The 23,328-nt window shown below is 37.3% G+C and overlaps 1 protein-coding gene across 5 annotated transcripts in view; it reads left to right on the plus strand.

The window, feature by feature from the left end:
- The window catches only part of LOC106875634 (oxysterol-binding protein 1), a 208,765-nt gene that overhangs the window by 142,980 nt on the left and 42,457 nt on the right, over positions 1 to 23,328 (plus strand). For all 5 annotated transcript variants that reach the window (XM_089364962.1, XM_089364963.1, XM_089364964.1 and 2 more), the window contains one exon: positions 18,263 to 18,455. In XM_089364962.1, coding sequence (XP_089221088.1) covers positions 18,263 to 18,455 — 193 coding nt within the window. The remainder of the gene's footprint in view (positions 1 to 18,262; positions 18,456 to 23,328) is intronic.

A 23,328-nucleotide genomic window follows, 5' to 3' on the forward strand; every position in this document is an offset into this window, starting at 1 on the left:
CAGGTTATAGTCCCACACTGTGGGACTGAATCCCAAAATCTAAATGATTTCAAAGTGAGCTTCTTAACCACTCAGCCGCGAACAAAATTTGCAACAATATCTTAACTGCCACAGTAAGTTTTCCGTTATTCACGTGGAAAGTTCTCTGTATCACACTTGTGGAAAGTTCTTCACCTTGTAAGCTTCTTTTATCTAAAGTGAACAGTATTTTAGGATGGAATTTTACGAATAAATTTTTAACTTTTGTAGATGTAAAATATTGTTACATATTCCTGTCATTGATTCCCTTCTGTTTCGTTTATGCGACTCAACATCTGTTGCTAAACCAATAAATGACTGGTGGTGTCAGTGGCAGTGGCTACAATGATAGTCGTTGATGTTGCTTTCATCATCATCATCATCATCATCATCATTGTCATGAGTAATATTAGGAGTTGAAGTTGTTTCAAGCTCTAGTTTGGCCTTCCCTCAATCTGTGATCAGAAATATCAATACTGGTCAGTCATGTTCTGAAATTGATTTCATTATTATCCATACTGCCTCCATCCCTTTATCTCCCTATCTTCCTCCCTCCCTCTCTCTGTCTCTCTCTCTCTCTCTCTCTCTCTCTCTCTCTCTGCTTCTGACCTTGAGTCAATAGGATGATGATGATGATAATAATGATATGTGCATCTCTGATCACAAGCAGAAGTAGTGAGGAAGCATCATAGTCATGTGTTGAGAAGAATTCTTCGGGTGTTTCGTTCAACATCCTTAAACAACCCTTTTTCAGGGACCTTTTGGGCAGGATGAGCTACTCGACCTGAAGAAACTTCTAACTGGGCCCCCACTTGCAAGGTCATGTGCTGTTTATCTTGATATGAGATCACCATGTCACGCACATATGATTGTGATACATGTGCCTGGTTTACCCTTATCAGATGGGTAGTCATGATGGGTATATTGGGCTTTGTATATTTTACCCCAGTGTCACTTTCATGGCATGCACTGCTCTCTCGCTCAACAACAACAGAGGAGACCCCCTTCGGTCATGAATGACCATGGGATTGCACCTAGAAAAGTTACCGTCCGAGGCACAAGTTCAGGCAATGTCATTTATGGATGACCAGTAGTCACCCATGTATACCGCACCACTGATGTTATCCAAGGGAAGGGCAAAGGCTGATACAACTCATTTCTACAGCTGAGTGAACTGGAGCAATGTGAAATAAAGTGTCTTGCTCAAGAACACAACACACAGCCCGGTCTGGGAATTGAACTCACAACCTCATGATCGTAAGCTCAACGCTCTAACCACTGAGCCATGTGCCTTCACAACAACAACAGCCATGATTCGACAGGCTTGTGATCAAATGATTTCCAACTCTGACCAATGATATCTTTGATATATTGGACTGCATTATCTAATGTGTACTTATTACTTAAGAGGGTAGCATGCAACTCGAGAGGGATTGAGCTGCTATTTCTAACATGGTGATTAGCTACATTGAAGCACCCGGGCGAGTTTTGCAGTTTCATAAGTGGAGTGTTAATAAGTAGTGGGTTTGTGGCGTTTGTGTTTTCTCGAAGTATATTATTGTGTCTGTGTTTTGGTACTTAAGGAATTTGAACTTAATAAAATAAGGCAATGAACTTTGGATAGTATATAGAAACCAGCACTTTTATTATTGTTGACCAGACTTGCTAACAACTCCAACAATGTCAATGATAATGTCTTTATTATTAATTAATAAAGTACAGCAGACTTGTTAATAATTGATAAAGTACAAATAATTGTTACTATGGTATCAATAATGTGGTGATGGAATGCTCATGTACATAGCTATACTGGAGTGAAAGCGTCAGTACAGAAAACTCTGTAAACCTTCATCTGCTTGTCATAGGTCATTTATTACGTTATATAGTGTAGCAATTGCTGCTCAGCACCGCTCTGGTCCTTGAAGGCTATTTGAGGTACGTGTTTGCTAACACTGTTTTCAGAATTTAATGATAAAACTATGAAGTATAGTGGGAGGATAGAGAGAGAGAGAGAAAGAAAGAAAAAAAATTCCCACAAGCTTTACGTTTAGTTTAGCAACTAAATGTATTATTGCACTATCATTTTTATGTTTGACAAAAAAATAATTGCAATCCATGTCTCAAATTGCTTTTTGAACATGTCTCAGTGGGCCACAGTCACCTCCCTTCCCTCATTTCCTCTAGACCAAAACATAAAGCAAAAAGAAAAAGAAAAAAAAATGTAAGAAAAACGTTATATAACATTTGACCTCAAACCCACCATGTACACAATCTGATTGAATTTCACCTTATTGCATGATACGTAGAACGTGCAGATGTGTCTGCATTGGACTAAGGGTGTATTTCAGAATTTTATTCGGTTTAGCCTATCAGTACCTTGTTCTAGGATACTGATAATCAAGATTCTTATGATCACTACCACCAATAATGTCATCACCATTATCATCATCATTAGCAGCAACATTATGTTTCAATCAACCCAGTCTATGTGTGTGTAACTGTATTAGCAAGCACGAGAAAATAGATATATAGTAACTGTGTGTGTCTGAATGTATGTATGTATGTATGCATATATATATATATATATATATATATATATATATATATATATTTATTTATTTATATACATATATATATATGTATGTATTTGTGTGTGTGTGTGTGTGTGTAAACAAATTTTAATACAAGGTGAATTGAACAGACTTTATTACAAATCACTACAATTGTTTCACTACACCATCATTAGCTGTATACATGCACATCCTCAGGTGGTCACAGTCAAAGCATGGCTGTACTGTATTGTCCATAGTTGAACTGTAGGTCTCATAAGTGTTCCACTTAGCATGAATAGTTACACACAGGTGTGGCTGTTGCAAAAAGCTTGCTTCCCAATCACATAGTTCTGGGTTCAGTCCCACTGCGTGGTTCCTTAGGCAGGTAAGTGTCTTCTACTATAGCCTTGAGCCAACCAAAGCCTTGTGAGTGGATTTGATAGATGGAAACTGTGTGTGTGTGTGGTGTTTGCCCTCCCTCCCCCCAAAGTCAAAGTATGGCTGTACTGTATTGGGATCTATTTTAAAACGGGGGCCACAGTATTTTCTTAACGAAACACTTTGAAACTTGGAACACTGGTAGAATGTGTCATATAAAACATCTTTTTCTCTTAGTCTTCTCAAAAAAAAAAGAAATCCTTAAGTTATTCCATGTTAAAGTTGTCGTATTTCTGTAATTTCAACCAATCACTGACGTCCATTCAGCCGATATACATTAAGTGCCGACTACATAAACAAACGATTCTGAAACAATTCTATCGGTGATAAAATTATTACTTCCTTGTCAAAAAATGGCTGAAGCATATTGGCAGTAGCTAATAAACCTTTATATTATAGGCTAACCCTAACCCTAACCGTAGGGTTAGGGTTAGGGTAAAACAGCAAATTTAAAAAGAAAAAAGCAAATAAAACGAAGAAAAAAAAGAAAATGAAAAAAGCAAATAAAACGAAGCTATGGAGATTAAATATGCTTTACACCGCTTAATCAGCCAAAGGAGTAAATGTAAACAACTGAATACTTGTCAGTGATTGGTTGAAATTATCGAAATAAGACAATTTTTTACATGAAATAGATTCGAATACAAAAATATTTTTCTGTTCTATAACACAAAATAGATAAGTATACGAAGTTTGAAAGTCTTTCAGTACCAAAAACACTACGTAAAACATTAATGAAAACTGTGCCCCCCCCCCCCCCCCCCCCCCCGTTTTAAAATAGATCCCTGTATTGTCTTTAGCTTCTCAGCATTTTACACCCACACCAAATACTATTTTTAGAATTCCTCTGACAAAGAGGAATAAGGAAATACAAAGAGATACAAATGAGAAAAAAAAAAAAAACAAGAAACAAATTAAGGGGAAAATAAAGCAAGGATAAAGATAAAGAGACCACATATTCATCGTTAACTTACTTGGAATTTTAGGAAAATAAAAAAGAACATTTAGAGGTAAGAATGTCATGAAAGCATATAACCTTTAACAATTACCTGTCTCTTGTGTCTGTTAGTGTTCCACTTCAAAGAAACCAGTTCACTTCCTTAAATCAGCAGGATACCAAAAACTGTCACTTTACAGACTTAATTTTAGACATATGATATCATGACCGCCACTTTACCCTGTTGCTTTTCAAGTCATTAAGCCATACACACACACACACACACTTATTCTACCCCAATGTATGTACATGTGTATATACATACATATATTTATCCAAACATACACTCTCACTTGCCATTCTCATGAATCTTTTTCTTTTATTTTTATCTTTGTACTTGTTTCAGTCATTAGAGTTCAGCATTGCTGGGGCACCACCTTGAAGAATTTTTAATTGAATGATTCGATCCCTGTGCTTATTGCTTGTTTTTTTTTTTGGTTTTTTTAAAACCTGGTACTTATTCTATCAGTCACTTTTGCTAAACTGCTAAGATATGGGGACGTAAACACACCAACCCCAGTTGTCAAGCAGTGATGGAGGACAAACACAGACACAAAGACACACACGCATGCACACAGAGTTTCCATTTACCAGATCCACTCACAAGGCTTTGGTTGGCCCTAGGCTATAGTAGAAGACACTTACTTGCCCAAGGGACCAACCACACAGCAGGACTGAACCCAGAACCATGTGATTGAGTAGCAAGCTTTTTACAATAAAGCCACACCCGTGCCTTTGTGTACCCATTCATGCTGAGTGGAGCACTTATGAAACCCACAGTTCTACTCATATTTTAATGCTTTTTTCTCTTTATATCCATTCATTTGGAATTATGAGCATAAAGCTTCAAAAGGAATTTAATTCAACACGGTAATCTTATGGGGGTTTGTTTGTACATACCTACATAGCTCTATATATTGTGATATGTCTGTGCATGTAATAACACTACAAGAGTCCCTGTTGATCCAATCAATGGAACAGCCTGCTTGTGAAATTAACATGCAAGTGGCTGAGTACTCCACAGATACGCGTACCCTTAATGTAGTTCTCAGGGAGATTCAGTGTGACACAGAATGTGACAAGGCTGGCCCTTTGAATTACAGATACTATTTATATTTGCCAGCTGAGTGGGCTGGAGCAATGTGAAATAAAGTGTCTTGCTCAAGGATACAACAAACCACTGGGAATTGACCTCACGACCTTACCCTAACCATTAAATCAACTTTACCCTAACCATTAAATCAACTTTACCCTAACCATTAAGCCATGCACCTTCACTGTATAATAATACTGCTATAAAAATACTTTCAATATTTATTCTATAATTACATGTCGTAAATGCATATACATTTATACCTAATGATAAATATATCTATCCCATCATTGTTTCACCTTTAACTAAATGACTTTAGACCGTTGTGTGCGTGTGTGTATTGTTTGAAGTGGTATACAGATTTTATACACTTCTTGTATGATGGTGATACTTGTTTATATTTAGCATACAATGTCAAGACAAAAAGACAACTCCTCTCCACTGCATCCACACACACACACATCACATAAATGTATATGTATATGTGTGTACATATCATCATCGTTTAATGTCTATTTTCTATGCTGGTTTGGGTTGGCTGTTTTGACGGGAGTTAGACAAGTCAGAGGACTGCACCAAGCTGTACTGTGTTCTACTGTCAACTGTAGCATAGTTTCTACATCTGGATACCCTTCCTAATGCCAACCATTTTACAGTGTGTACTGGGTGCTTTTGTTTTTTTGTGTGACACCAGCACCAGTGAGGGTCACAAAGTAAACTTACAAGACAAGACCCCCGCCTCAACTGAGAGGAGAAATTGTAATGAAGGAGGTCACTTTGTGCCAGGTGATGAGAAGTTAAACTAAGATAAGAGAACGGAAACAAGTGCCTTGCTGAAGAGGAGATACATGGCTAGCTCATTTGGGGAGAGAAGATGGTGGGGGTGCAAATGTGCCAGGGCATACCCTTAGGGTTTAAGGAGGTGAATGGAAATGGAATTGTACAGAGGATTCAACAGGGTGAGTGAACAAGGAGTTCATGAGAGTGCTAAAGAATATTTTCTGAACATCCTCTTCCACTTGCTAATTTGCTCATCTAGGTTGCAGAAACTATGTACAACCCCTAAGGATCCTCCTAAGCATTTAAGGAAATCTATTTCTTGTGTATTCTTGGTGCTTATTATTTCTGCTCATCTGCTATGTACAAAGACTACTTTCTCTGTTGTCATTCTGCTGTGCCTCCTATGTGTCCATAGCTTGCACTGTGTGCATCAAATGGAATTCTTTCCAGCACTTTTTCTATATATTGAGCAGTGTCATTTACCTGGTAGAAAGAGAGTTTTACCGCTTTCTTGCTAACTACAACTTTGGTCTTTGCTAGGTTAACTTTGATTCTAGGTTTTGCTTCTATATCTGGAATTTCTATTCCAATTCTGCTTCAGACTTTGCTAAAAGAATGAGGTCATCATCATATAGTAGTTCCCGCAGGCAGCCAATCTTAAATTCCTCTCTTACAGCCTGGAGGATTGAGAATTGAGCCCTTCATAGTTGTACTCATGGCTGACTTTACTGACAGCACCCTTCAACATGGCTTGCACAGCTCTAACAAGCCATTTGTCTGTTCAAGACTTGTCTAGAAACAACCAGATATAGAGTGAGAGTCTCTGTCAAAGGCTTTTCCAGCATGTGAGTGGATTTGAAGCTGAAAGAAGCTTGTGTGTGTGTGTATACACACATACATACGCACACATTTCCAATATTCTGTGAGAAGATATCTGGTTACAGGGAAATATTACCTTGCTTAGAAACAGATGAAGATTGGTAATGAGAAGGACATCTGGTTTTGGAAAATCTGCTTCAATAAAAAAAAAATCAAAATCTCCATCTGATGGATGCAAGCACAGAAAAGTGGACATTGAATGATTAAATGATTGGACCTTTAATCCCTACACATTTTTTCTCTCTCAATCCTTTCTGTTGAAGAGCCTAGATCCAAAATGTCAAAGACTTTTCCATTCTTCCCGAGCGTTTAATACACCTGCTTGTTGTTTCTTTACCTGTCTTCATCTTTTGTTTTCTATAAATTTGAAATATATATATATATGTGTCTCGAAAAATAATAAAGTAGCATAAGATATAGAGATATAAAATGAAATAAAGAGTATGATGACTTTGGATTATTTTAGCATTTGTTTTTTTGTGTAGCAAATAAAAATCAAAATGTGATGTTAATTTATTGTAAGAAGTATCAGTATGGAGTATGCTTTAAATATGTAGTAAGTCCAGATATGGTAAAAATATCCTCCAAATTCTTGCACCACTGATTTTGTGAATGTATATAGAAAAAAGAAAAAAAAAATTAGAAGTAACAATGTGGGATAGTTACAGAAGCCCAGTGTGTGAAAAATGGGTCCACTGCCATTCTTTTGAGAAAGATAATCTTACTGGTGGCAATTTGTATAAAGATCTCTGGAGATCACTTTCTACCGTTTTTTCCTGCAGTAATCAAACTGTTGCAGAAAAACCAATGAAGGAACCACTGTCTGGTCACTTGCCTTGTTGGAAACAGCAGTCAAATTTCACTCTCTTTTGGAAAAGCCACTCCAGATAACTTCTGAATTCGTTAAAAAAGACAGGATGGTCACGGCTAGAATGCCTTTGATCACAGGTTTTATCTGATAAGGGTTGACCTGTGGCTAAATACTAGCATCTCCAGTTTAGGAGAGATTGTAAAGGTTACAGTCACTGTTCTTCCTCTCTGACTAAATTTAGCAAAAATGGAAAAGACTAATTGGCGGGAGCAACTTTGTCATTTTTGACAAATAGCTTTTATATTAGTGGGAGTGTTAAAACGACAATATCATTTGTGGGCCTGGGTGTGTCAGTGAAGTACCCCACTGAACAGTTTAATCAGCTAAACACACTCCTTCCTGAAATGCTTGGTTTTTGTCATGCCTCATGTTCTAATCCTGCCTCTGTTAATTTCAGGGTTTTTTTTTAATGCGGCAGCAGCGGTGGTGGTGGTGGTGGCGGCTTTTTTTTTTTTTTGTATGTGTATGTGGGTTTTTTCCCCTTCCCTTTGTCTCTAAGAATGGCATGTAGTGAAACATGGTATTCTGTCTCTCATCCAATGTTAAAAATACACTTTATCATTTTGAAATTTATAGGTTTAAATTATAATCTTTTTATTTTTTCTGAAAGTTTTTTTTTTCTTTTTTTTTTTTGTAGCTGATATTAAGCAATTGTTGAGACTATTGTGACACATAGAAAAATTATTAAATACTTTTGCAGACTCAAGATTTCTCCTGTTTTGACTATTTGGCCTCTCATCTTTCTTACTTTTTTTTCATTTTGTTAGTGTTGTCTATTCCAAACTTCTTTAGAAACCACCAGATAATAGAGCAAGAGACACTGTCAAGGGCTCTATGACTTAAAGGAGAGAACTTCCACATTGTTTATTTGACGGGTTAGAAAGTTCAACCCAATCTCCCTAAAAAAAAATCACATCTTATTGTCTTTATGCACACAATCTTATATATATATACACATGCCCGCGGCATGTGTAAGAACTTTTGAGCGAGATCGTTGCCAGTGCCCCTGGACTGGCTCTTGTGCGGGTGGCACATAAAATACACCATTTCAAGCGTGGCCGTTGCCAGTACCGCCTGACTGGCCTTCGTAAAAGCACCCACTACACACTCTGAGTGGTTGGCGTTAGGAAGGGCATCCAGCTGTAGAAACTCTGCCAAATTAGATTGGAGCCTGGTGTTGCCATCTGGTTTCACCAGTCCTCAGTCAAATCGTCCACCCATGCTAGCATGGAAAGTGGACGTTAAACGACGACGATATATATATATTACGGAGATGCACTTGCATAGCAAGTGACCTGATCTGAGATCGTGTGCTGGAACGAAAACAATTGCAGCGTGGAAGGTGTTTATAAGCCATTTAAAATAACACACAAAATCCGTTAGATTTACTTCAACATTTAAATTTAATTCGCCAAAATATTTTCGTCGCTTTGAGACCGCGACCTGTTCACTGACAAAATTCTGTGCTGCATCTATATATATATATATACTTTTACACATTTCAGTCATTTTGACTGCAACCATACTGGAGCACTGCCTTAAAGGGTTTCAGCTGAAGAAATCGACCCCAGGACTTATTCTTTGTAAGCTTAGTACTTATTCTATCGGCCTCTTTTGCTGAACCACTAAGTTACGGAGACGTAAACACACCAGCATCGGTTGTCAAGCGATGGTAGGAGGACAAATACAGACACAAAGACACACACACATATATATATATATAAACACGACGGGCTTCTTTTAGTTTCTGCCTGTCAAATTCACTCACAAGATTTTGGTCGGCCTGAGGATATAAGTGAAGACACTTGCCCAAGGTGTCATACAGTGGGACTGACCCTGAAACCATGTGGTTGGGAAGCAAGCTTCTTATCACAGTCACACCTATATATATATATATATATATATATATATATATATATATAGAGAGAGAGAGAGAGAGAGAGAGAGAGAGAGAGAGAGAGAGAGAGAGAGAGAGAGAGAGAGAGAAAGAGAGAGAGAAGATACATTTGATGATGTATAATAGTTCAAGACACGAGAAACAATGTTTGAAATTAAATGACAAGCTGGTAACAGCTGGTAACAGCTGGAACATCTGTGATCGTTCTAAGTCTGTTGGATCAAACTGACATGTAATGGTGGTGGTGGCGACGACTTACAAACTTAGTTGGTAATACATATTTTATTATTACTATTTTCTGACTTTTTTTTTTCACCCCCTGAGCCGTAAAACTGGTTTGCTCTATGACAAAACTTTTTTCTGCAGAACTTACTATATCACTTATTAAAACCGCAAAAAAAAAAAAAAAAGGAAGAGAAAATCTACTGGGATTCTTGTTGGCATAATTTCTGTATCTCTCACTTTATCTCTCTTTCTCTCTCTCCCGTGGTCTCTCTCTCTCTCTCTCGTGGTCTCTCTCTCTCCCGTGGTCTCTCTCTCTCGGTCTCTCTCAGAATAAGAAAGAAAAAGTCAGCGTTATTTTGAATGTCACGTCTATGTAGGTTAAATGTAATATAGCACAGACAGTTGTAGAAAAAAAAGATACCTGTTACGGTTATTATGTGGTAGGGTATAGAGCAGGAAAGCAGAAAGTTAGCTTTCTTTATATATATTTATATATATATATATATATATATATATGTGTGTGTGTGTGTGTGTCTGTGTGTGTGTGTGTATATATATATATTACACTCACATGTAGTGTGAAGCCGAAGTCAGAATGTATTTAGCTGTCAACAAGTCAACATTTGTACTATTTCGATTGTGTCATCTCATTTTTATTATTATTATTATCTTCCTGGTGCCTTATTGGTGAGGAGGAGTACTGTTGGCTATTATCTGTTTGTTGTATTGAAATTGCTACCAATACGTAACCCCTGTGGCAAATAAATCTATTATTAATAGTATTAATGCTCTAATTCGCCCGGTTTAAAGTCGACATTATATATGCGTGCGTGCGTGTGTATGTGTGAGTGTGTGTAATCATATACACACATGCTTGTGACTTTAAACACACGCTATTTCTCTTACCCTTGCTGTTGTGACCGATACTTCATTGTTAATTTTGCCCTCCTTCCCACTACTTTACACATGCTTGCTCGCCACCTGACCGTGCAACCAGTCAACTGCTGACTTATTCATGCTAAGTTCTTCCTAGCTCTCTCTCTCTCTCTCTCTCTCTCACACACACACACACATCTGTGCACACACGCCACGCGCACACATCCATTCTTTTCACCTTGTTATCCCCCGCCTCACCATCATACTCAAGAATAGGTATATCCACCCTTGTCTATCCATTTCTGTTTAATGTAGGTTTCTTTTCGTTTCTCTTTTTTTTTTCTGTCATTTATTTACTTTTTCTCCCTTTGTTGTATAATTTTCACCGTTTTCTTGTCGGCGCTGTTGATGTTGTAATCGTTGCTGTAGTCAGTTTTCGTCGTCATCGTAGTCGTTAGAAGAAGTAGCTGGTACGGTGCTGCTGATGTTCATCTTATCCTAATATATTATAGCAACAGTGCTCTCAGCTGAGAGGGGAAAAAGAAGAAAAAAAAGCCTAGTTGGCGGCTGTGGACCGGCAGTCAGCCAGGCAGCCTTAGCTACTAGCGGCAGTAGTAATTGCTGCTGCTGCTACTACTACTACTACTACTACCACGATTGCCACCATCACTACTACTATTACTTGTAGTACTACCACTGCAGCTTGTCACATTCGTTCAGTTGTGCGGCAGGTGAATGTCTTTTAGAGAGGCAGATAAACGTGAGTTGGCATTTTGTTGTACTTGTGGCACACACACACACACACACACACACGCATATTACAGTAACTCTCGCCCGCCTCGAGCTCCCTATGATCCCATCCTTTATTATTATTTAATTGCTGACCCCTTATCACGTCCCGTCATCGTTATTCATAAACCACTCTTCCACATTTTAAGATATATATATATTTCACAACGAGACTGCCTCTTGTACACATACACCTTATACACACACGTCCCATGCCAGCGTGTCTATGATAGATACAGATTGTACAGCAGAGATATTTTAGCTTTTCTTCCTTTCTGTTTTTTTTGTGGGGGGGGGGGGTCCTATTTTCAAATCTTGAATTTTTTTTTTATTTATCATGTCAGCTTTTTAACGAAAACTACAACTTTATCTTACCATCTTTGTGAAGTTTGCTCACAACTTACATATAGCTACGTAATTATGTATGAATGTTTATGTATGCATATATATATATACACACAGTAAAAACAAATTCCACGTATTTACACACACACACACACACACACACACACACACACACACACACACATATATATATATATATATACTCTCGGGACGGACATTTATGTTTTTCGCACTACTATTATTTAGTATGTCATTGATATCTCAGAAAGTAGTTTCGTATTAATAGTGTACGTTTTATTATCCAACGATTGTACAAAGGCTTGTCGTAATTAGGGACCTTTCCGTCTAATTAGACACCGTAATAAACAAATTTAAAGCCACATAATTAACAACACATATATGCATATATACATTCGAACATTCCCCAGTGTTGTTATTAAAAACATTTTGATTAAAGTACATAATTTATGGTGAAGATATATGAATGATTTGATTTTGTGTGTGTGTGTGGCGGGGAGAGAGAGTTTGACACAAATGGCTTGTTTTCTCTACAAACCACCTGCTATATATTTTGTATATTATTTTCTATTATTCTACTACCAAAGATTTTATATTTAGCTCCATAAATCAGATTGTCAGATGTTATTTTGGAGAAGTTGCTAGAAAGTTAATCTGCCTGTGTTCTGAATTCTACCCTTGTCTCTCTTTTAATGTTCTGTCTTTCAAAATGAACAATTATCATCATCATTATTGTGTTGCATGTTTATTGGCTAGTTTAGGTCATTGGTTAGTATTGTGTCAAAGACATATGTATGGACATAAGAAATACGGGCTTTTATTTTTCCATTCCTTGCTTTTAGATTATTATATTTCCGTTGCCGTTGTCACAATATTCTATTTGAATAATTTTTATGTAATACATTTTAAATTACAAAATCTAGGTGTTCGGTTTAATTGTGATAGCTATTCCAATATTCCTCTTGTATATGTGTACACACGCTCACTTGTTCTCCCTGGTCTTATCGAGGAGTGTTTGTATGACGTTGTGATGTTCGTGCCCTGCTAAGAACATTGGCAATTACAGGTGATAGATACAGTTCCAGCTGTGGAATTGAATTCGGTTTGCAATCCCGGGTCGCCGAAAACTAGCGGCCGTTATCACAACTCGTGGTAGTTTCAAATTACTGTTTCGTTATTCATTACTATTCGGGGATGTTAATGCCAAGAATTAATGTTTTGACATGAAACTAGTTTAAAATATTTCTAATAATTCAATAACACCACCTCATTACCACTACCACCACCATGGCTTTCTTTTGTAGAGTTCTATTTTGACACCAGCAGTGAATTAGTGCGTGTTACCTCACATACACCGCCGGAAGAATTACTGAGTAAAAACACGTTTTTTTGGCATTTAGTTTAGTATCTAGATTTGACATGTCTTGATAATTGTTTATGCCATAATGTTAGATCCTTATTATATATTTTTATCTTTACTTCTACAATGTCGCAGATAGTGGGGGGGGGGTCGTTTTTTTTTCTTTCTTTCTTTCTAAGTGAATTTGTTCTACAAAGGAGAGCGGCGAGTGAGTTACTGTGGTTGCGGCCGGACGAACGTATCTGACACGCACACCATCTGTGCTTTTCTTCTATCTCCAGTGGACCACTCTATTGATATGAGAACGAATTAATCCGTAGTTATTAATTATTTATTCATTGATGGCTGTGTACGTGTGTTTGCAAATCATTAAGATATGTAGTTCAAAAGTTGAATAACATATTTCGACTCCGAAAGAGAGACAGACTAGCTGACTAGTTTAGTTGCTTTGCCAACACACCTTGTACAACCGTGACCACTGCCGCCGCCGCCGCCGCCTTACTCCTATGTTCATACAACCTTTTTCTTTTTTATTGCTACTATTACTACTACAATTAGTACTTGTCTTAATTTCAATCAGCTGGTTGCTGTTGTAAAATAATTCATGACAACTACTTGTTAGCGTTTTCAGTTTCTACTGAAAATTTGGTCTTCTTTGAGGCCTTATGCATTTAGTAGGTTATTATTACTATTTATTGTCTTTGTACAGCTTCTAACGCTGGAGATGTACTACGGTGCCAGCTGTTCACTACCAGTAAACTATGGTAACATCCCTTATTTTCCGAGCACCTTCCGGAGTATTCGAGCGGTTCCAAGCAGTGCTGTTGTCTGCAAGTGCTCCACCCTTATTGCAGCCCCTATTTGTTCCACGTACTTCTCAAGATTTTTGCTCACTGTTCCCAGGGCTCCGACAATTATTGGTACCTTTTTCATTGACCACAACTGCTTAACCTCCCAAGCTAACCTGTCATATCTATCGACATTATTATTATTGTTATTATTATTATTATTATTATTCAACTTTGCCTTTGATCCTTTCGGGATCAATAAAATAAAGTACCAGTCAAGCAGTGGGCTCAATGTAATCGACTTACCCCTCCCACTCTCCAATTGCTGGCTTTGTACCAAAATTTGAAACCCTTAGTAAGGCGGTGAGCTGGCAGAATCGTTAGCATGCCGTACAAAATGCTTTGTGGCATTTCTTCCGGCTCTTTACTTTCAGAGTTCAAATACCGGCGAAGTCGGCTGTACCTTTCGTGATATTTGTGGGGGTCAAGCAAAATTTGTCTCAGTTGACCATTTGGGGGGTGGGGGGTTGAGGCAATCGGCTTTCCTTCCCCTCAAAATCGCTGGCCTTGGGCCAAAATTAAAAAGCATTATTATCATTATTGAGTGAAAGAGCAGTGCATGCCATCAAAGTGACACTGGGGTGCAAATACATGTGGATCAATATACCCATCATAACTACATATCTGATAAGGGTACACCAGGCACATGAATCACAACCATGTGTGCATGACATGGTGATCTCGTATCAAGATAAATTGTGCATGAACATGCAGGTGGGGCCCACTTAGAATTCTTTTTTCAGATTGAGTCGCCCATGCTGCTCAAAAGGTCCCCAAATAAGGTTTGTTTAAGTATGTTGAACGAAGCACCCATGTTTCCAGAGGTGATATTTGAAATGATTCATCATAACATTTCTTGAGCTGTTTCCCCCAAATATAAACTGTATAATGGAATCTAAAGTGTTAATTTTAATCCATAATCCAATATAAAAAAAAAGAGAAAAAAAAAACCCTCAAAAATCTATAATCTCAGTTCACTTATTAATCTAATCTCTCCACCTAAAACCAGTTGAACTACTTCATGGATGCTTTAAATCTTTTAGGTAAATGCTCTGAAAACTAAGCATAAACTACCTCCTTCTGTTAAGATAATAAAGCAGTACTTGGTATATGTTAAGAAATGGTTCTTTTATGGGATTGGCAGATGCATGAACATCACTAATAGAAACCCAACAAAGTGACATAGAAAATGGAATGGAATAAATTAAACTCTGTCATAATTATCTCTTGATAATGATGTTTATCACAGTTAGTAACATCTTATTCACCACTGTCTCAAGCATTCTGACAAACAACTTGTTTGCTATGAACTAATAATTTCACTTGATAATTATAATGCATATATATATATATATATATATATAGGCAGATAGATATTCAGACAGGCAGACAAATTTTGTTCATAGGGAACTTTATTATCCCTGCAAGATATAAAATAAAAAGAAACTAGCTGAAATATATATCGAATTAACAATTCAGTCAGTGGCACTAATAGTTGATTGAATCTGTGTGTGTGTGTCTGTGTGTATATAATCATCGTTTTAGTGCCCACTTTTGCATGTTCACATAGGATGCATGAAGTTGTTGAAGCAGATTTTCTATGGCCAGATGCCCTTCCTGTTGCCAACCTTCAGCAGTTTCCAACCATCACCAGACATGTTTTCACGGATGATTGGAAACAAAGTACACCACTTGTACAACAGTGACACTTTTGTGTGATGTCAAGACAAGGGGGCAGTCACTCTCTTACACACAAGCACGTATGCACACACACACACACACACACACACACACACACACATGTATACAATGGCCTTTCAGTTTCTGCCTACCAAATCCACAAGACTTTGGTTAGTCTGAGGATGGATAGAAGACATTTGTCCAAGGTGCTATGCAATGGGACTTAACCCAAAACCGTGTGGTTGAGAAGCAAACTTCTAACCACACAGCTACATCTGCACTTGTTGAACTATGATGCATTGAAGCCATTAGACTTGGATATATTTTTTTAAAGTTCTAACAAAACCAAGTATGGGTTTTTGATTTTTATTAATAAATTAATTTTGCTTTCGTTGATGATTTGCTCCTGCTTATTAGAAAGTTGAAACTATTTTTGCCAAGAATGATAAATACACATATAAACTATGAGTAATTATATATAAAACTGATTTTGTCCATGCTATTTCTTTCATTAACCATATTTACACTATAAACTTGTTTACAATTTAAAACACAGTCACATTATGTAGAAATATCAGCTGAATTATTTTGTTTCTCTTTACAAAACATCAAGGTGATTACAACCAGCTGTTTGCTTGTATATAGTTCTATATATTTGTTGTGTTGGATAAGGTCATTGCAGTCATCATCATCATTCTAACGTCCACTTTTTCATGTTTGCATGGGTCAGATGGAATTTGTTGTGGCAGATTTTCTAAAGCCAGATGCACTTCCTGTTGGCAACCTTTACCTGTTTCCAATTAAGATGTTTTTTTCCCTTGGCTAAACCTGTTTTTACAGTGGTTGACTGGAAATAAATATCACCATTTGTATGAGGGTGATGCTTATTTACAACCATCATATTATGTCAATACATGGTTACGTACCATGCAACAAGCTTCTTTCAGTTTCTGTCCACCAAATCCACTCACAAGGTTTTGGCCAGCTCTGAGCTAGAGCAGAAGACATTTGTCCATGGTGCTGCACAGTGGGACTGAACCTGAAACCACATTGTTGAGCTAGTTTTTTAACCACACAGCCACATCTGCACTTTATATTTCATTCATTATATTATTGTTTGGACAACTTATTTATATATATAAGTCTTGCACAAAATACAGTGACATTTTCTTTCAATATACAGTTCAGGCAACAAATATGTTTTTCACCTGTTTTGCATACATGAATGAGATCTGCCTGTTATTAGGGGTTCAATGTCTAGGACCTCAGGCTCAACTACAATGGTTCTCTATCTGAATCTGCAGCCACACATTCTACCAGGGTCCTCTCCATCCGCTTCTTGGTGTCATTTCTCCATCTTCAGTGGCCCGACCCCTGAATATGTGAGCACGGAGTTTCTGGGCCTTAAAAACATCACCAAAATATTGCAGTTTTTGCCATCTGACCAACAACAACTTTTGTTCTGCTCCCATCTCCTCCTACATTAATTAAACCATCCATTAAATTTCAGCAGTAATTGATCAGGCTACTTGTTACCTCCAGGATGTGTGTATACACACATGTGCACACCATGTAATGTATGTATATATTTCAACTATGGTGTAAGCATTGTTGAGTAACTCAGACATTTGCTTTAAAATCATGAGGTCCTGGGACCAATCCCACTGGGTGGTATCTTGGGAAATTGTTGTTCATTAATCATACCTTTGGGCCCACTGCAACCTCCACCACTACAGCAAACCCTTGTGACAGTGAAAGTGGGTCAATGAAAACTGTGGAAGCCTGTTGGATGGTCTTGTACCTTTTAATTCAAATGTCCCTTCTCACATATTGTGTCACACTGATTCACTCTGAGAGATACATTAAATACACACGTCTGTAGAATACTCAGCCGCTTTCACCATAAATGTTTGAGAAAGTAGTTCATTTGATCAAGAAAGCATCTGCATTATAATTGATGTTTTGGGGGGGGGGGTTAAATTTTATATACACTGTGAAGAGAGGCAATTTCATAGCATTGCTTTCCCTATCTTCATCAATTTATGTTATTGTTTTTCTAATAATAATAATAATAAACCTTCAGACAAATACTTAACCAAAGCACCAGAACTTATGAATATATATAATACACAGAAAATAGCACTTCTTAGCACCGCACACGTCCTACTTAAAGCACTTTCAATGCAATGAAAACAAGAGCAGTGAAAGCACGTGACTACTGAATAATAATAATAATAATAGCAGCAATAATTAAAACAGAATATATTTAAAGAGTACATGTTTTATGGATGTGATAGCAGGCCTCTGTATGCAAGGTCACAACAATGAGATAGCAAAAGGCTTAGATTTGTAATGAAATGCTGTTTTGTGTAGACTCTGTGAACCCTTGAAGAAAAAAGCATATCTCAAGCATAATTTCCAATATTAATTCTTTCAAGTTTAAATCTCAACAATGTTTAGTTTTGAGAAGGGGTGCCTCTTTTATTTTTTTTTTCTCCTTTTTAAAGTTGCTGATTTACAAGAATATAAGATTTATTTTAAGGTTCAGTTTCTGTTTGCAGCTTTTAAATTAAATTTCATTTTGGTATTTTTGCAGGCTTGTTCTCAGTACTTGAAGCTTGCCCAAAACCTTGGCAAGCGATGGCAAAAATTACTACAGAATGAACACGAGCAGAGACTTAAGCTAGAGGAGATGGTGGAGCAACTAGCCAAGCAACAGGCTTCATTGGAAAAGCAAGCACGCAAGTCCTTGCATGCTGTTAATTCTCCAATTATGGAGAATGATACAGGTAACAATGATTTTCATCATTCTTTTTAAATGTTGTGTGTGTGGAAGGCTTATTTTGGTGTCATGTTTATGTATATATGTGTGTGTGCCTGCATATATATATATATATATATATATATATATATATATATATATATATTGATATATATATACATGTGCACACACACACACACGAAGAAAGGGCATTTAATTGTTTTGACTTGTAAAATGGGATAAATTTTCTGTGTTATGAGGAGGGACTAAGCTCTCTAGTTTCTTTGAAAAAGAGCACCATCTGAAATACCAGAACTTAGCTCTCCTCATGGCACAAAATCTATCTTATCTTTTATTTGTTTTAGCCATACTGGGGTACTGTTTTGAAGGGTTTTTGTAGTTGAACAGATCAACCCCAGGACTTTTATTTTAAGTTTAGTACTTATTCTATCAGTCCCTTTTGTCAAACTGCTAGGTTACGGGGACATAAACAAACTAACAGCAGTTGTCAAGTGGTAAGGGAACGAAGACATGCACACACATATACAATAGGCTTCTCACAAGGCTTTGGTTGGCCTGAAATTATTGATGGTATTTGATATAATCAATAGTTTACCCTATACAGTTTTAGTAATTATTTCATTGTATCTTTAGATTTCATTGACTTGACAGTATCATTAGAGCTTTAGGAAAATGTCTTGCAGTGTTTCAGCTCTTTATATTCTGAATGACGATCATGTCCTGCATATTTATGGGTTGCTCTTTGGCAAGGTATAGCACCCATTCAGCCACCCAGCCAGGGGTATGATGAAGTCATGGAGTGCAGCATGGTGGATTGTGAAGAGGTAGCAGAAGAGTCCCACTGAGCCAATGGTGCTTCTTAGATTGATGCTGAGCAGAGGAATGTTAGAAGATCAACGGTCAGGATTACCAGCCTCTATCAAGAGAGAGTAACTGCAATGCACCCATAGGGGTGGTGTCTAGGGTTGTGTAATCAGATTCACGATGACTCAAGCTCCCAATTCAAATTCATAATAATGGATGGAATTGGATGGTGACAGAGAGTCATGGGAATCTGTGAAAGCAGGGAAAGAAACATTCCAAGTTCAAATCCCACCAATATAAACTTTACTTTTCATCCTTTCAGAGTTAATGAAATACTAGTCAAGCTCTGAGGTATGTGTTATTGAGTAAACACCCACATTTTCTCAACATTGATGGCCTTTTGTTTAAATCAGAAGCCATTATTAGACGTAGGTTCCTATGGACCCTTTGATTTCTATTTTACTCTACTGGAACTCTATAGTCGGTCACTGTATATATAGAAAAAGTATCTTACTGTATTTTTATAATTAAATATTATTAGGAATTATATTAAAATTTTAATATTTTGTTTGTGAAATATAACATGTCTTGAATGGCACAACAATGCAGAGTGGACTATAATAACTATTATGATTTAATTATCCATAGTCTGACATAATAATATTTCGGAATATAAAAATTCCTTCTTCAGATATCACTAGGAATTGATCGAGTCTCTGCTATAATCAGTTTGCCAATGGTTACTGAAACTTTCTTCTTTATCCAGAAGAATCTCTGCAGTGGTCTCACAAAGCTCCTTCTGGAATTCCTCATGAGAAGGGCGACCTTGTCTCAAGCTCATGTGTGTTGGCACATCCACAGCGCTGTTTCTAAGTTAATATTTTGTGTATTGTAGAAATATACGCAATTTTATTGCGCATAAATATTAACAAAATATCTTATATGAAACCCCCTCCCCCTCCTGGGAGTGGGGGTGGCATATGGACCCTGATTGGTAACCATTGTCCTAGACTCACAATGGAGTGCTTCTCTCACATTTGGAACAGCAAAACTGCAACACACACATGCACAAACATCCTAGACCTTATGTGGAGTACTACTCCCACATGCAGAACAACACTGCTGCAACAAATACACAGATATCCAAAACCCTCAATAGAACATTCTTCCCACATCTGTGACCTTGTTGGTAATGTTACATTTGCAAGCATCTTGTCCTGAGTGACTGACCTGGTGTTATTCACCAATACACTCAAACTACTGTTTTCTCATTCTGTCCTTTCTACTGTTTCTTTGATGGCCTCTGTTCCTTGGACTTAACTAGTAGTGCATAAGCACCACCATCACCCCCACCTTATGATCCCATCCATCACTCCCTTCTTCAACAATACCGTCCCTCCACCCATCCCTTGTTGCTTCCATCCATCTGGAATTCTTTTCCATTGTCAACTTGGAAGTTCTTTAAAATGAACATTGATGTTGTTGATGTTTACAGTCTTCGGCATAAGTTTCGTGGGTTTGATAAGTGCCAACACACAAAACTATCAGACCTTGAGTCACTCTGTTACTTCTACTAAATGACATATATATATATATATATATATATATATATATATATTTTTATTCTTTTACTTGTTTCAGCCATTTGACTGGCCATGCTGCAGCACTAGTTGTTGTTGTTAACGTCTGGCTAATTTTGATCAAGGAGATGCATTATATTATTCAGTGTGTCCCTATCATTATAATATGATAGTGAATTAAGTGAGATTTAACTGGTATTTCATGCAGATCAAGTGACAATGTGGCTGAATGAGCATGTGTGTAAGAAGTCTCGTGGTAGTAGTTTGAGAGAAATTCATTTGTAGAACTCCTCAGTAAAGACACCTTTAACCCTTTAGCATTCAGATTACTCTGTCAAATGTGATGCTTATTTATTCACATTGTTTTGAATTAATCAAAGTTTCAATGATGTGTTTGTATATTTTTAGAATGACATTGTAGGGTAGGTATGATTAGCTCAGTCTAGCTTATTTGAACATAAAGCAGGTAGAATAATTGGGCCAGATATGGTCAGTTTAAAAACTAAATGGTTAATTGTAGGTATGTGGTCACAAAGGAGTGGCTTGCTAAATAAAATTGTTTATTAACTTACCTTCATTGCTATTGTACTGGTTCAAGGTATTGTGGTATTGACTCTGGCTTCTGTTGCTCTCATACTCTGTTAGTTGTTTTTGGCTGTAAGTGATATAAAGTTGCCTTTTCTAGAAGCAGAATGTGACCTGAGGTGACATTCTGCAGATATATTGGTTTCAAATTTAGGAACGAGGCCATCAAGTCTGAGAGAGTGGGGCTGGTTGATTACATTGACCACCGGTGCTCAACTGGTACTTTATCGACCCCGAAAGGATGAAAGGCAAAGTTGATCTCAGTGGAATTTGAACTCAGAACATAAAGACAGATGAAATGTTGTTAAGCATTTTGCCAGGTTGCTGCCTTAATAATAACGATGATGATGGTGGTGGTGGTGATGATGATCTTTTCTACTCTAGGCACAAGGCCTGAAATATTTGGGGAGGGGGCCAGTCTATTAGATCGACCCCAGTATGCAACTGGTACTTAATTTATCGATTTTGAAAGGATGAAAGGCAAAGTCAGTCTCAGTGGAATTTGAACTCAGAACATAAAGACAGATGAAATACTATTAAGCATTTTGCCAGCTTGCTCCCTTAATAATAATAATAATAATAATAATCTTTTCTACTATAGGCACAAGGCCCAAAATTTTTTGGGAGGGGGTGGGCAGTCGATGAGATCGACCCCAATTAGCAACTGGTACTTAATTTATCAACCCCAGAAGGATGAAAGGCAAAGTTGACCTTGGCAGAATTTGAACTCAGACCGTAGCAGCAGATGAAATACTGCTTAGCATTTTGTCCAGCCCACTAACAATTCTGCCGTTTGCTGTTTTATTCTGCAGATATGTTGTATGAACAAAGCTATTGAAGAAGCTTGAAATAGTAACCAAATCTCTCCTTATGCTATACTGCTATATGATATGAAGGGAGAACTGTAATATTTTCTGTTCAGGGATGTTCCTAGGCATCCACCCCCATTACCTAAAGAGATACACTCATTATGTATTGAATGTTTCTTCATGTATATACATGTGTATATATATATTTGGTACATGGAAAATGAAAGAAGCCTGTTTACACATGCATGTATATATAATTGTGTGCTTGCATGATAGTTATAAACAAGCATAACTGTCATACAATTGACAGCCCTCATTTGCAATCATCTGTGAAAAGACCTCTGATCATAAGGAAATATTACCGTTTTTGGAAACGCGTGCGAATTGACAACAAGAAGGGCATCCACCCATAAATAATGTACCTGAAAGAATTCCATCATCCCCATGCAAGCATTAAAAAGCAGATGTTAGAACTATTGTAATGGTGGTGATAAATGATGTTTCACAGACTCCTGTTCCGTTTCCGTCTACCAAATTCCACTCACCAAGTATTGGTCAACCCGAGGGCTAAAAGAGACAGCACTTACCCAAGGTTCCACTCGGCAGGATTGAACATGGAAATGTGGTTGTGAAGTAGAATTACTAACTATACAAACCTGTGTGAAGAATGTGTGTATACATATGTTCACACACATACACATGCTTTGAAACACATGTGCATCGGTGCAACTGTGTAGTGAGAAGTTTGCTTCCCAACCACATGGTTCTGGGTTCAGTCTCACTGCATGACAACTTGAGAAAGTGTCTTTTACTATAGCCTCAGACCAACCAAAACCTTGTGAGTGGATTTGGTAGGCAGAAACTGAAAAGAAACCTATTGTATATATACATACATACATATGTGTGTGTGAGTGTACATCTGTGTTTGATATAAACACACCAACACCATTCGACAACTGGTGTTGGCATGTTTACATCCCCAATACTTAGCACCTGGCAAAAGAGAAATAAAGAATAAGTACTGGGCTTTAAGAAAATAAATGGTCTGGGGTCAATTCGTTCATCTAAAATCCTTCAAGTTGGTGTTACAGCATGGTTGCAA

The sequence above is a fragment of the Octopus bimaculoides genome, chromosome Z (assembly GCF_046866305.1).
Source record: "Octopus bimaculoides isolate indiv1 chromosome Z, ASM4686630v1, whole genome shotgun sequence".
Classification (NCBI taxonomy): domain Eukaryota; kingdom Metazoa; phylum Mollusca; class Cephalopoda; order Octopoda; family Octopodidae; genus Octopus; species Octopus bimaculoides.